Genomic DNA, 16,362 nt, shown 5'->3' on the forward strand with positions numbered 1-16,362 from the left:
CTCTCTCACACATACTCACATGTCCATTCTCTCTCACACATACACTGTCACATACATACACATTCATGCTCTGATACCCACCATAACCTCTCGCTCTCACAGACACACACTCTCAGGCTCTAAGACACTCTCTCCCCCCCTCCACACACACACACAAACTCTTACTCCCATGGATTTTCTAATACACACTCATGCTCTGACACTCACGGGCTCCCTCACATACACACACATCCAGGCAAGCTTCCAATCAATCATTCTCACACACACTGACCCCCAGGCAGGCTCCCATTCATTTCACACCACTCACTCCCCACCCTCCAGGCAGGCACCAATTCATTCTCACACACACATACACCACATACAGGCAGGCACCTATTCTCACACATACAAACCCCAGGAAGACACCCAAACATTCTCATACACAGACACACCCTCAGGCAGGCACCCATGCATTCACACACATACACCCCCAGGCAGACTCCCATTCATACACATGCACACACTAAAAGGTAGACCCCCCTCTCTTTCTTTTGCCAGCAACCTCGGAGCCTCTCTCACTCCTCTGCTGCCACTGTCACTGATGCCGCATGGCTATTGGGGAGGCACTGATTGCTGCTACTGGCACTGAAGACAATTCTGCTGCCTCCTCTGTGCAGGCCCAGTCGGTTTCCACTTCCTCCATGTTGATCTCGTACATTGTGAGATCCGCATAGAGAAAGTGCTACTCTTGCACATTACCAAAGATTACATGTGCCAATCAGTAAAAAGTAATTTTTTTTTTTTTTTTTTACCTTTGCTGTCTAAGAACATAAGAAAATGCCATACTGGGTCAGACCAAGGGTCCATCAAGCCCAGCATCCTGTTTTCAACAGTGGCCAATCTAGGCCATAAGAACCTGACAAGTACTCAAAAACTAAGTCTATTCCATGTTACCATTGCTAATGGTAGTGGCTATTCTCTAAGTGAACTTAATAGCAGGTAATGGACTTCTCCTCCAAGAACTTATCCAATCCTTTTTTAAATACAGCTACACTAACTGCACTAACCACATTCTCTGGGAACAAATTCCAGAGTTTAATTGTGCGTTGAGTAAAAAAGAACTTTCTCCAATTAGTTTTAAATGTGCCCCATGCTAACTTCATGGAGTCTAATCTTAGTTTTCTAATTGGTTGGTCACAGGCTTTTTTGTTCCACATTCCCTTTCTTATTTTTTTGCCAATTCCTTTCATATTGTCTTTTTTTCTATTTCTTTTCTCTCCATCTATCTTCCTCCCTCACACAGTCAGGTTCTCATTCTCACATGCTTTCTCTCATACAATCATTCATACACACAGGCTCTCACTGTCACATGCTGTCTCTCACACACACAGACTCTCACATACTGTCTCTGCAAACATTCAGGTCCTCTCACTCCCACACACAGTCTCTCAACTCACTCCCACACACACACACACACACTCACTCTACGGGCCCTCAGCCTCTCTCTTGCCTCTGGGCCTCCTCTTCACGGGTCGCTGCAGCGGCCCTGATCTTATTGGGCCGATCTGCGGCAGTGGCGGCCCTGCTACCGAGCCTCCTCCTCTTCTCAGCCCGCTGCAACAACGCTGCTCCTCCTCCTCCTTCCTGCCTGCGCAGCTCCGGCAACATTTTTCTTCTGGGGCCGCGCAGGCAGGAAGGAGGAGGAGCACCTGCACGTTTAGACGTGACCTTTTTCTTCGGGCCGTGGTGACCTGAACTCCACCACGGCCCTGCCGATCTTCCTGCTGTGTGTGTGTCTGGCACACAGCACAGCGATAGTTCACTGCTCAGCCGCCAGTGGGATGAGGTCCACCGGCGGCTGCATTGGCTTCCCCCTGACCTCCCCCCCTCGGTATACCACTTGCTCCGCCCCCTCATGTGCACCGGGCTTGCACGACACACCGGCACACTGCAGGCGACACACTAAAGTGTCGCGACACACACTTTGGAAAGCTCTGCTGTAGACTATTAACCAGGTTGACTTAGGGGAAAGCAAGGAAAGAGGACATTGGGCTTGATGGACCTTCAGTCTAACCCAGTATGACAATTCTTATGTTCTTCCCAAGGTATTTAATTCCATTAGACAATTTAAATTTATTCAGACCTGGAAGCAATATTGTATTCAGAACAATCATCATTACTTTCTGATTTGGAGTAATTTACTAGATTCCCCAATATATGACTATATTTTAAGCAAAGTGGGTATGACTTCCTCAGTCTAGTAATATATAACACCACATCACCTACAGTGAGATCTTGTTGCACATCTTGGATTTCAACCCATCCAGAAGGAATTCTAAATCACCTGTGCCAAAGGCTCAACTGTCAAATAGAATAAGATGGGAGTTAAATGGCATCCCTGTCTTATGTCTCCAAGAATTGAAAACATCCAATTATTTGGAAAAGAAAAACCCAGAAGATATGACAGAACTCTTCATCTACATCGATAAAGATTACAGCTCCAGGGATCTACTGCATCTGACAAATATATTAAATAATCTTCTCGTACTGTTAATCAATGACCTGCCCTTAATGAATCCAGTTTGATCAGAGTTTATCAAATAGGGAACTGAATATTTCATTTTAAGCTGCAACAACAATGCTAATATTTTAATATCTATATTGATTAGTGAAATGAGTCCATATGAGGTGCAGTTCAAGGGATTTTTCAATTTTTTAGGGATTAGAACAATTAAAGCTTCAGTGATATTTCCAATCACAGCATTGGTGTTTCTAAAGTAGTTTAATAATCTGTAAAGACTGGGGGCTATTATCTCTACAAAGGTTTATAAAAATCCAGCTGTAATCTGTCTAACCCTGGATTCTTCCCAGATGCCAATGCCTTAATACCTATGGGGCAGATTTTCAAAGCCTATGCGTGTAGAGGTAGATTTACACGCATAGGGGGGCTTACGACGTGCACCGAGCCTATTTTGCATAGGCCCGGTGACGTGTGCAAGCCCCGGGATGCGTGTAAGTCCCAGGACTTGAAAAATGGGTGGGGCATGGCCAGAGGCCTCTCCACTGCCGCTGGGCCTGGGGATCGTGCGCCAGCACTTGGCTGGCAGGCGTAAATAAAAAAAATAAAGGGGGGGGGATTTAGGTAGGGCTGGGGGGGGGGGGGCGCGAAAGGAAAGTTCCTTCCGAGGTTGCTCCAATTTCAGAGCAGCCTCAGAGGGAACAGGGAAAGCCATCGGGGCTCCCCTAGGGCTCGGCTCCCTTGCACGCGCTGACCCTGGATTTTATAACATGCGCGCGGATGCGCACGTATGTTATAAAATCGGGCGTGGATCTGTGCACGTCAGGTAGTGCAAAAATCTACGCCCACGCGTAGGTACGAAAATCTGGCCCTATACCTCTCCTGTGGATATAGGATAATTCAGTCAGATCAGAACTTTAAAAGTGGGTCTATAAAGCAACTATTTCCTCACTTGGTGCTGAGGGTGCATTGGATAGTTAGGGACCTTCATTTCCATTCTTTATTTTTCCTAAGAATTTATCAAAATCACAAAACATTTAGATAAGACATGGTTTAATGGGACATAGCCAGCATGGATTTACCCAAGGGAAGTCTTGCCTCACAAATCTCCTACTTTTTTTTGAAGACGTTAATAAACATATGGATAAAGGTGACCAAGTAAATGTGGTGCATTTGGCTTTTCAGAACGTGTTCGACAAAGTCCTGTATGAGAGGCTTCTAAGAAAACTAAATGGTCATGGGATAGGAAGCGATATCCTTTTGTAGATTGCAAGCTGGTTAAAAGACAGGAAAAAGAGTAGGATTAAATGGTCAGTTTTCACAGTGGAAAAAGGTAAACAGTAGAGTGCCTCAGGGATCTGTACTTGGACCGGTGCTTTTTAATATTTATAAATGATCCGGAAAGGGGCACGATGAATGAGGTGCTTAAATTTGTGGATGAGACAAAATTAAGCAGAATAGTTAAATCTGAAGTGGATTCTGATAAATTGCAGAATGACTTTGCGAGACTGGAAGATTAGGTGACCAAATGGCATACGAAATTTAATGTGGACAAGTGCAAGGTAATGCATAAAGTGAAAAATATCCCTTGCACTATATTAGGTTCCATATTAGGAGTTACCACCCAGGAAAGAGGTCTAGGTATCATAGTGGATAATACATTGAAATCATCGGCTCAGGTGGCTGTGGCCATCAAAAAAGCAAACAGAATTTTAGGAATTATTAGGAAGGGAATGGCGAATAAAACCAAGGATGTTATAATGCCTCTGTATTCCTCCTTGATGAGACCACACCTTGAATATTGTGTGCAGTTCTGGTCGCCGCATCTCAAAAAAGATATAGTTGCACTGGAGAAAGTACAGAGAAGAGTGACCAAAATGATAAAGGGGAACAGCTCCCCTGTGAGGAAAGGCTAAAGAGAATAGGGCCTTTTAGCTTGGAGAAGAGACGGCTGAGGGGGGGATATGATAAGAGGTCTACAAAATTATGAAAGGACTTGAATGGGTAAATGTGAATCAGTTATTTACTCTTTTATATAATAGGATTAGTAGCTTGGGATCTATTCATTTATGGCCCGATTTTAAAATCCGTGCGCGCGTAAAATTCGGGGGTTATGGACCTTGCGCGCACTGTGTGCATTTTCAAAAGGGTCCGGCCATGCGCATAACCCCTGATACACACAGAACTGCTGGGTCTTAAGAAAGGGGCAGGACAACGCCATTAGACGCTGTTCCGGGGAAGCGCGCGCCGGCAGCCAACTGGTGCGAAGATACTTCTACTCCGGAGGAGCAGTAAGCATGCAAACAAAAAAAAAGGGTTTAGTTAGGATTAGTTTAGGGGTTGGGGTGGAGAAGGGAAAAGGGAGGAAGGGTAAATGGGGTAAATGAAAGTTCCCTCCCAGTCCGCTCCTCAATTGGATGTTAAAATTTTGCACATATACGTGCGGCTATCGTATTTTATAAATTGCACTTGTCAACACACTCGTCATAAAATGATTGGGCCCATGTGCGCGCACCAGGAACCGCGCACACATGGATGCACACGCGCATGTTTTAAAATCCGGCCTTAATGTTTGGGTTCTTGCCAGGCCCATGTATCTTCATTGGCCACTGTTGGACACAGGATACTAGGCTTGATGGACTCTTGGTCCGACCTAGTATGGCATATCTTATGCTCTTATCCTCCTCAAGGATTAGGCTAAACCCCCCCCCCCCCCCCAGCTGGTTTCTGGTATCCCATGCCATGAGCAATCACTGAATGCTTTCCCCTCACCCTCTTTCTTGCAATTGAATCCGTCAGCCTTGAGAACTTGCAATTTAGCATCAGATTCAATTGTGGGGAGTCTCAATCTATTCTGTTCAGGAAAGCTTCAAGCCTGAGCTCACACACACTAGGGACCAATGTCCTCCTGTTTAGGAAGTCAGTTTCAGACAGGTGCCACCACTGCAAAGTTAACTACTAAAAGTCAAAAGTAAATTCTCTTCTGACCACCAGAACAACCTGCTTGCTTTCTGGGCTGTCGCTGGTCTCCAAGTTTCCTCTTGCCTGTTCACATAAGCAACTATTAAGGGCAGGAAGTGCAACCAGGCCGGCCTGATACTCTTGGTTTACAGAGAGTTTGTTTATGGATCATGATTCTTTTTTGGACCTGATCCCTTGGGCTGGAATACAGTTATTAAACTCTGGGGCTTCTTCTTGGAGGCAGACATGCAGAGAAACATTATCAAGGTGTTGGAACCAGGCGTGGCAACCTTTAGAGACAAGTTCACATGCCATGTCCAGAACCACTGGCCTGATGGGGCAAAGAATCACTTACAGTAGAGCCACTGTGACCAGCTGCCTATCAGAATTGCTTGCGGTGGGGGAAGCCCCTGACCTTCCATGAGCTGTATGACTATCTGGACAAATTCCTGCATTGACCAATTCTAGTCTTCATCACAAGAACATAAGAACATGCCATACTGGGTCAGACCAAAGGCCCATCTCGCCCAGCATCCTGTCTCCAACAGTCGCTAATCCAAGTCACAAGCACTTGGCAAGTACCCAAACATTAAATAGATCTCAAGCTACTATTCCTTATTGATTAACAGCAGTTTATGGATTTTTCCTCTAGGAACTTATCTAAACCTTTTTTAAACCCAGTTACACTAACTGCCGTAACCACATCCTCTGGCAATGAATTCCAGAGCTGAGTGAAAATTTTTTTAAATGGGCTGATCGATATCTGGACAGAACATTACCTCCCTGGGCTGACTCTCGTCATCCCCAAGACTGCTATTGTTTCAAACAGTCCAGAGACTGGCAGACACTATCCTCTGGGACTCTGTGAAACAATAAGACTCAGCCCCTCCCCCCCACAGTTTGTCCGAACAGTAATCATAAAAGGGAATATTTATTAAGATAGGCCTCAGACTTTGAACCTGCACCAGACTAGCATGTGTCCACAGTCTGCTGGACACACATATACTGGCTATTGCTGGTGCAGGTCAAGCCTATCTACCAAGTGATGACGTCACTAAGAAAAGGATATATGCTCTGTTTCCATCTACTAGTAGGAAGAGATAAATAGTCTGGACTGGGGTAGCAGGATAAGAAACTACATTTTCCATGGCTTTTTTTTTTAAAATGTAATCCTGAAAAACTAGCCTAAATCTCTATGCATAGAGTCTAGACTATGTGTTTCTAATATAGATCAAAGCTTTCAATTGCTTAGGATGAATCCCTGAAGGAACCTTCCTAGGGTCAGGATCCGATTTAGCTTCTGCTTTCATCTTGTTTCAAACCTCAGATTGGAAAACACAGAAAATGCTGACATCCAATAGATGCCCTAATGAATGATTGCTATGTTGCAATCTATGGCTGTATACAGCTCAGGGAAAGGCAATCAACCTTACAACTGTAACAATTACAGCTTAATGAATGGAATGCTGTGAAAAATGTCTAAATACAACCCGAGTAATTTATACTCTTGCCAGTCTTACTCCATCTTTACAGATATACTTGGACATTAATGCATTCAGTGCATTAGGTAAGTGGGATTTATGATATGGATAGTAATTATTCCATTAAGAAAATTGCAATGAACGGTTTGCAATATAATTTGCCATTTCTGCACTCATGGTAACAGGCAAATGACTGCTTTGTACATTTTGCCTCTTAAATATGCCATTTCTTTAAAAAGTTTATTTGAAATAATTTACTCAGTTTCCTATTATACGCTGGTAAGAAAAGAAAGTAAATATTCATGAAAAGAAGTGGATGCGAGAGAAGAAAACATTTCTTCTGTGTCTGTCCTGGAACAGGCTTCAGCACTGCTTGGTGTAACAATAGCAGCACAGTGAATGCCCTTTCCTTACTGCTTTCTATTTCATTCCACTGGTGAAACAAGGCTTCCCTATCTAGAGGTGGGCTCGGTAGATCTTAGCTGCTGGTGAGGTGTTTGGGTTAATCCACAGCATTGTAAAACAAACTCCTGTCTGCCACGATAGGCGTATTTTGATTTTCCTGTTTTGGACTTGTTCACATTCTTGACTCCTCCTGCAAATTGTGGCCTTCGATGTCAGAATGTTTATGCGTTCCTCTTTTCTACCCCCACCCCTGGAAATGTATCTATAGACAGGAGAAGCATATTCTTCCTGACAGGGAATGTCTGCCTGCTTTAATTGTAAAATTCTACAAATATAACAAAAATAAATGTAAGTTCTTCCCACTTAGCAACTCCAGAAAATAATTGTTATATATTCTATATCATACATTAAACATTTATTTTTGCCGCCATAAGACAGAGGCACTGCAGCTAAAATCAAACTCGAAACAAAATACAAGAATTTATGTAGTGAGATACATTTACCAGTAGGTTCAGCACTTAAACTTCTTGCTATTAACGCACATCCAGAAACTTGTGAATGTGAAAACTATTTGCATGTGATGATTTTGGTAAACTTGTAAAGAACACAAATGCTCCAAGATAACATACTTTCTACATACATATCCTACATTTCACTAGGTATTCTCTTCACAGCAGATGACAACTTAACCACACGCATAGCAGTAATGTAATAAAAAGTATTAAATTTCATATTATGAGAAATCATCCAATCCTGACAGTTAAACAAAAAAAAAAAAACAAAACCCCAACACTATTCATTACTAAATTCATGAAAAATGGGGCTGGCGTGGTGACTGCAGCAGTGTTGGCCACTGTCATGCAGGAGAAGAAGGTTCGGTTCCTGAATCTAACACCTGCTTCTTGGGCTGGCTGGAGCTAGAGTTGCAGTGGAGGCAACATCCACAATCTCTCTAGGGTTGCTGTAAGACCTGCAGCAAAACAGGTGCTAATTACGAGTGCGGGTTTTGATCACTGCGCGTGGCCGAAGATGCTGCTTCCGCAGTATGTAAAAAAAAAAAAAAAAAAATTATGCAAATGATTTGCGCTCAGAAATCCGCGCACATATGGAGAAATGCGCGAACCTAAGCCAGGTAAGGGCCTATGTAATAAGTGGCCGTATCCGCTCTCAAAACCCGTGCCAATAATTCGCGCACAAAAGCGAGAGGGTCTCCCTATTAAGGAAACTAGGACCCTGGAAAGTATTTTTAATAATTCGAATAATTGCACTGGAGAAAACACAGCAAATATTTTCATGGATGCTAATTCACACTGGCATAGAAGCGAGATTGGTGACACAGGCACTCAGCCGGGAGCTAATATGGATGCTCTGGCGCCCAGAAAGGCACTTAATCTTGCCGCTCAGGCGCTGAGCTAGGCCTTTACTTGGTCGCAAATCCATACGATTGGGTGCCCAGAAAGGCACCTAGCTAAACTGGTCACTCAAATGTTGAGATACGCACTCAGCTAGGTGGTTTTCAAGATGCTCGGACACAGACATAGGCGCCCCCCCCCCGAGTTGGCGCTGACACAATCCACATTAAAAAACTCGCACTAGCATTAGCACAGCTACCTGCATTGCCTATGATTAGCTAATCGCCTCTTTTGTATGCTGTTAGCATGCATTCATGCAGGAAAAAACCCGGGTCTGTAAGCGTGTTCGTATGAGCTTTTTTCCCCATGCACAAAACCATTACATCCCTTACAGGGCTTTGCACGGGAAACGCACATACAGGCACGCACAAACCTGTGGCAGCTTCAGTACATCTTATTACATCGGCTCCTCTGAGAACAGTCCCAACCATTGCACAACAGTGACACCTAGTGGTTAGACTCTGATGTACATGCACCAGAAGAGGCTGCAATCTGTGGCACTTGGCTGAAGGCTGTTACTGTGATGACTGGACAGCAAGATGAAGGAATAAAAAAAGGCAAATAAAACTTGGGCAGTTGCAAATAAAGGCTCACGTACTGTAGCCCAAGAGCAGTGGTTCCAACTGAAGTGGAAGCTCAAAGGAAAACTGAACATAAAAAAAAAAAAAAAAAAGAGAGAGAGATTGTGCACACACAATTACTGACTTGTTGTCTAAAATAAACACAACTTTACAGTAATGGACACCATCAATCAGGAGGCAGCCCATCTCTGTCTATGCAAATGAGCCCCAGTTGACTACTAAATGCTATGTGTGCATTGTTTACTTTAATGTTCTCTTATTTAAGATTCCCTGTGCATTTGTGTTCTAGCATAATGGAAAACTTGCACAACAGTTAATATGGCTCACAATACTGCAATGGCTCTTACTGAATATCTAGGCAGCAACTGAGCTAATAAGGTCAATGCTAAAAACCTTGATTTAAATTTACCAGTACTCTCATCAGAACTGGATGGTTATGACTAGCTTACTATATATCTAAACACAATGGAAAGCATTCTAAAAAAATGTGTCTCACTACTTGAGCAATAAAGAGTATGCCACGATATTTTTCAGATTGTAATATCGAAATCAAATTATCTTAGCCACAAAACAACTATTTATTAATAATGAATCCAAATATACCAATTCAAATATAGTAGTCAAAATGTGAAGACCCGTTCCACTAACTTACACTAAAGCCTGACTGGAAAATAAGCCTACTTCAAGCATAAGGAACCAAGATGAGCTAGATTTATATTTGCCGTAAAGATCCACAATCAAAGCTGATAGAATAGATACTACATGCTTACTACTGTGGTGCTTTAGCAAAGATGCAAAAAGCAGCAATAGTCTCGCCTTCAGCTTATCACAAACGGACTCAAGAGAACAGGCCAATCATGTTGCTTCAATCAGCATTTTTTTTTTTTAACTGCTGTATTACAAGAGACAACCTAAAAAGAGATTTGAGCCAAGTGGTAAAAGAAGTTCCCATTTTCATCTTGATCTGACAAACTTAATTTGCACAGAAATTTAGCTGAACTTAATTTCAAACGCAAACCTTTTGCAGTGATTTTGATCACTTTATCAAGCTTTTTTGCTCTTATCTTCCACGATGATGCAGCAGCAAAGATATACAAGCTAATTAAACAAAAATTAGCCCGGTTAGCCAAGATTCAGATTGTAAACTAAGGCCAGGTAATATGGTGATGAATGCAGGGAATGAAATTTAAGCAGCAGAGGCCATGGAACGCACTCACCAACACATTTTCCAGTCACTATTGGTGGACCTGTCATCAAAAATTGTGTGCCCTGCTCCAACACCTTTACATTTAAATCTAAAACAATGGAGAGAAAAAAAAAAGCATAGTGAAATACTAACAAAACAAGCAAGGCACTAAAACAGTGATATAAAAACGTTTGGATACTAACTTTTTTATATACATAATAAAGCTTAAATTTCTTTCTCCATGTTACTACCATTTATGCAATCAATGCCATCAATGTTTTCATTCCTGAAGAAATAGGCAAATTCTTATTTTAGTGCCTTCCAAAAAATCTTTGAAGCCTTGTACATTTTTCACATTCTGCATTAAAGGAAGAGTTTGTTTCACTGATCTACACAAAATACTCTATATTGTCATCATAAACAAATTATAGAAATAGGCCAAAGGAATTAAGTATCAAACACGTCTTGACTCAATACTTGGCGAAAGCCTCTTCTGCAGCAATTACAGCCTTGAGTTATTTAGAATAAGTGTCTGCCACCTTTGCACAGTGGGATGATGGAGCTTTTGCCTATTCTTCTTGGCAGGAGAGCTCAAACTCTTTCAAGTGGCTGGGAATCATCTGCAGACTGCTGTCTTCAAATCTTTTCTATTGGATTCTGGTCTGGGTTTTTTGACTGGGCCACTGGTGGACATTCACTTTTCTCTCTCAGCCACTCCCATTGTTGCTTTTGCTTTGTACTTATAATCATTGTCCTGCTGAAAGGCGATTCTTCTCCCCTGTCCCAGATCTATGGCAGACTGGAACAGGTTTTCCTCCAGGATCTGTCTGCACCATCCATCTCTCTCTCTCCTTCTTCATAAGACTCCCTATCTCTGCTGCTGCAGAGCATTCCCACAACGTAAAATACTGCCAAGCCCCATGCTTTACTGTCCGGACGATGTGAGCAGGGTGATGTGCTGTGTTTACTTTATACCACGCATATTGCTTAGCATCAAAACAAAAAGGTTTCGCTTTTGTCCCATCAGATCACAAACCTTCTCACACGTGCAGTCAGTGTTTCTTTGCAAACACTATGCAGCACATCACATGGCTTTTTCTTCAGCAGTGGCTTCCTTCTCGCCATTCTCCTATAGAAGGCCATATTTGTGGAGTACTTTTGAAATTGTTGGATGAGCCAACATTTTCCCCACTCTCAGCCAGAGACCTCTGCAGTTCTTTTAAAGTAATCTTAGGCCTCACTGTAACCTTCCGCAGTAATCTCCTTAACCCATTTTGGCGAGATGGCATGATTGCTGTAGTGTTTTGATAGTGCCAAATTCTTTCCACTTCATAATGAAGGACCTGAAAGTGCCCCAAGAGATATTCAAACACTAAAATTGTCTTATACCCTTCCCCAATCTGCACCTTTGAATAAGAAAGAACTGGGGCATTCCAGCAGCTCCTTGTTTGGCCTGTTTTGCTTCAACCAAAACAGCTTCATTCTTCATCGAGGAGTATTCAATCAGCTTGATTACTGTGACCGGAGACAGGGTGGCTCTACTTATTGGTCTTAAGGCAATTCTTTGAACCAGAACTAATTTGGGTTTAACTATGACAAGAGATGACTTTTGAAAGGCACTATATATACACATTAAAGTCCTCTATGTAAGCAACAGCACTGGAAAAGCCCCAATTGTGAGTCTGCACATGAACATAAAAATTGATGACTAGAATGGCCAGCCCCAGGATGAGACACCACCTCCAATTCAAATGGCCGCTGTGCTGGAGGCCTCTGGCCCCGCCCCCAGACTGCCCCTTTTGTAAAGCCCCGGGACTTAGACACATCCCGGGGCTTTACGCACGTCGCCAGGCCTTTATAAAATAGGCCCGGCGTGCGTAGGGCTTTGAAAATCAGCCCCTAAGCATGGAGCTTTGAAATCTTTTTGGCAAAATTGTCCAAGAGCCCAGGTTCCTTCTCTGGTGGCGTATTTTAATATAGCCCTGCTTTCTTTACTCTTTTAAGAGCTGATTCTACAGCCACTGATTAATGGAAAAACTGCACGAATTTAAACTCTGAACTCTGTATTTAATGTCAAATTCCTTTGCACCAACATTAGGCTCACCGGTCTATAGTTTCCCATCTGAAGACCCCCACCGAGTCTTCACCCTGGGAAAATACAAGTTGGGAGAATTGGATTGTCTCAAAAGGCAAAATAAATAAAAATTATGCAATTTTTGTAACCAGTTTTTGCTTTTTTTTTTTCCTAAAATTTCCTCATTTTATCTTATTCTCTCAACCTCCTTATGGTTAGATCAATATGATTTGAGGATGGCCTTCTGGCCAATATCGACAACCCGTAGAATAGAGGTACCTGCCACTTGACCCCATTAGGCACATAAATCTGTTTGGATCTTGGTCAAACTCAGAGGATTAAACCTATTTAAAAAAAAAGTTGTTAAAAAAAAAAAACCCAAAACAAAACACTGCAATTATATTATTCCTTCAACTCCGTTTTGCTTTAGAAAGCAAACACCATTGCATTTGGTTCCTTTTCTACCACTGACATGGAGGGTCCTATTTTTAAATTATATTTCTTCAATCCATTTCCATTCATTCCTTTTTCCAATTGTTAGTTTTGAGAGGGGAAAACAGCTTTGCTATGAAGTTGTGCATCCATTAAAATAGTTTCAGGATCAGCAGCATTACTAAAGGACAACCGACATTGCACCAAATATACTCAAAGTGACCATATGCCACTCCAGTAGCATTTTACAAGTCAATGAATTTCCAAATCAAGCTATTACTGTGAAGTTCTTCTAAAGTGCTTTCTCAACCATGCCTGCTTAAGTCAATACATCCATCCCACAAAGAAATTCTTAAGCTACAAATAAAAGGAGAGGATTATGCAAGCTAGCTTCTTACTCTCATAGTCCACCTAAATCTTTGTACTCACTTTCACATATTGATCACAAGGGCTTTTTTATTACAACTAAATATCAAGAGGAATCATTCACTACCAAGGACTGCAACTGAGTAATCTTAACAGCGTCACATTTTATGCACCTTGCGAAATCTTATCTTCATTTAACTCCTTCAAAACTGACTTCTTTTTAACTTGTTACTAAAATTCCCCCAAAAGAAAAAAAAAAAAGAAGACATAACTAAACTACATAAACGTACCAAATAATCCAAATGTTTCAGACCTCCTCTGTTTGCATGGTTGCAATTCTGAAGACAACTTGGTTACATCTTTCTCTCTCTCTCATTTCTTAAAAACATGCAATAAGTAATGTGTCCCATTTACTGTGCAGAAGTACTTCCCAGATTTATAATTACAACAGAAGCAGGTCAACTCCCCTGGTCCACTGAAATGAAAAAGTTATTATGAGCAACATAAACGCCTAAAAGTTAAGAGTTTTAAACAAAAATGTTTGAAGTCTAAATTATTATTCATATATGAGGCTTCAAGACAAATTCAAAGTGATAGAGTGACTCAGTGGATTAATATCATACCGTTTGTAAAGCAGAAAAAATGTTCTAGTCCACACAAAATTGCAAGGGCACTTAAGAATTAGCATCACTGAGTTGCAATAGGTTTGCTTTGGAGGAGATAGAAAAAGCACAGCATTAGGTTCCATTAGCATGAACAATTCACAACAATACTGAGCTGCTTATTGGCAGTACAGGAAGATACAGAATATCCTCTCTGCTTTCAAGAACCAACCCACACTAAAATCAATGGGGAATAAAGGATTTTAGATTATGAAGACAATTTATCCTGCTGTATTCCACCCCAAGAAAGGACATAAAAAATGTACTCTGGCCTTGACATTTTTGGTACCCTCAAGGCTGAGTAAACAAAAAAATTATCCTTTATGTCTGACCTTTAAAAATTAAACAAAGCTGCTCCATCCCAACTAGAGGCAGCTCAAAACTTTTAACAAACTACTTTATAGTGCAGAGCATACTATCTGAATATGTTCCAACTCTAAGAATGTCAGAACAATTGACAACTTGGCATCCTAGAAAAACTGATAAATTGATAGCTATAAAAATGGTTTGGTCTCTGTAAACTGCAGATAATAGGAGACCATGGCTTATAAGACAACATGCTGAATACAAATGGCAGAGATCTGAAAATTCCAATACAAAGTCCACCATCCTATGAAAAGTAATTGTTACTACATAGAAGACCCTAATATAATTTCTTGCATCATAAAGTTGTAATTACAAAACATCCCCTCCCCCCCCAAAAAAAAACAACCCAATACACTTCAAAAACGTAAGAGCATGTCTTAAGAACGAAGCAATGCAAGCCTTCCAGGTCTTTAAAGCACAGTTTGAAGAATTCTGGTTTGGATCTGAAGGAACACCCCTGTGGTCTGAAAAGCTCATAGATTAGCATCTTTTGATCTCTTATGTCCCTCCTATCACAAGCAAAGACTCAAAATAATCAGGTTTGGAATAACATGTTCCTGCTTGTACAGCGGCTCAAAGAACAGATAAGAATAATCTGGGTATATTACTGAAGAATAATGATAAAGCTTGTTTACATATTTCACAATGTGCTGAAAAGAAATAATTACATTTTAAATCACATCTGGTAATTGTAGCTATTCATTGTAAACCAGCTGTTGCTAAAAGCAGCACTAACCTAACATTTATTTCATTTACAAGTCGTTTACACAAAGTCCTAAGTGGTGTGCAATAAAGCAGCAGCACACATGATACAACAGACAGCAATATCAAAAGTACTGAAAATCAAAAAATGGATACCTAGGAGAACCCAGTCTGGACAGACCTCAAGATGTGGAAGTAGATCTTACGTCTGCAAAAACAGAACATGCCGAAATGTCATTAAAATGAACAGAAGGCCTGCTAGAAGAATGCTTTAGCCATGGCCTTAAAAGGTTTTGTACGTTCCATCATTCGCAGGTCCTATGGCAGGATGTTCCATAATGGAGGGGCAGCTACAGAGAAGGGCCGGTCTCTTGTAATCCACAGCCGTGATTGGCAGACTGAAGGAACATCATGTAATGCTCTTTGAGAAGAACAAAGCCATCAGGATTATACACCCTAAGGAGAGCATTACACTGCACTACCAAGAATGCACATGGCAAACATTTAAAATAGCTCTACAAGTTCTGATAATAAAAATGTATTTAATATATGTAGGGTCCTTTGCTTTCAATTTTTATTTTATTTTTCCAAAGAATGTATCAGTGGGAGGGGGAGGAAAGTCATTTCTTCCCCACTGATTTTCTCCCATTTTTTAAATTATATAATAAACACTGAAATTCTTGAGAAAAATAAAATAGAAACTGAAAATGAAGGATTCTAAATATATGGCAAAGACAGGAGGAATTTCTTCCCGGTTAGTGCCTTGGTGGAAGAAGCTGACAGCTATGACAAAAGACTAACAGGAAGGTCAGTACTACTGGACTATTGAACACCCCCATCAGAAAAGTGGTTATTTAAGCAGAAGGCAGTAGGGATGTGAATCGGGTGCCCGATCGTTCCCGCTTTCGAGATAGTCTGGCCGCGGGAAAAAATCGTTTTCCCACGTTTCCCCGTTTTTTGTTTTTTTAGTGAAAAATCATTTTTCGGGTTAGTGCGCGCTAACTCATGTTAGCGCGCACTAAAAAATAGCAAAAAATAACGAAAAGTAACAAAAATAACGTTTTTTTGTTAGTGCGTGCTAACCTGAGTTAGCACGCACTAACCCAAAAAAACGATTTTTACGAAAAATCAGGGGTAAAATTGATAGTTTCTTTCTTTTAACCGACTTCTAACGAATTTAGAAATATCATACGATATTCCAATTCGTTAGAAAAACGATTCACATCCCTAGAAGGCA

The 16,362-nt window shown here is 41.3% G+C and overlaps 1 protein-coding gene across 4 annotated transcripts in view; it reads right to left on the reverse strand.

Moving 5' to 3' along the window:
* HS2ST1 (heparan sulfate 2-O-sulfotransferase 1) overlaps positions 1-16,362 on the reverse strand; it is a 220,205-nt gene that overhangs the window by 107,428 nt on the left and 96,415 nt on the right. The window contains exon 2 of one of the 4 annotated variants that reach the window (XM_029618977.1): positions 10,555-10,632. The exons of the other annotated variants lie outside the window; for them this stretch is intronic. Within the exon in view, the coding sequence (XP_029474837.1) occupies positions 10,555-10,632 (78 nt within the window). The remainder of the gene's footprint in view (positions 1-10,554; positions 10,633-16,362) is intronic. 4 annotated transcript variants of the gene reach the window in all.

Source organism: Rhinatrema bivittatum, chromosome 10 (genome assembly GCF_901001135.1).
Source record: "Rhinatrema bivittatum chromosome 10, aRhiBiv1.1, whole genome shotgun sequence".
Classification (NCBI taxonomy): domain Eukaryota; kingdom Metazoa; phylum Chordata; class Amphibia; order Gymnophiona; family Rhinatrematidae; genus Rhinatrema; species Rhinatrema bivittatum.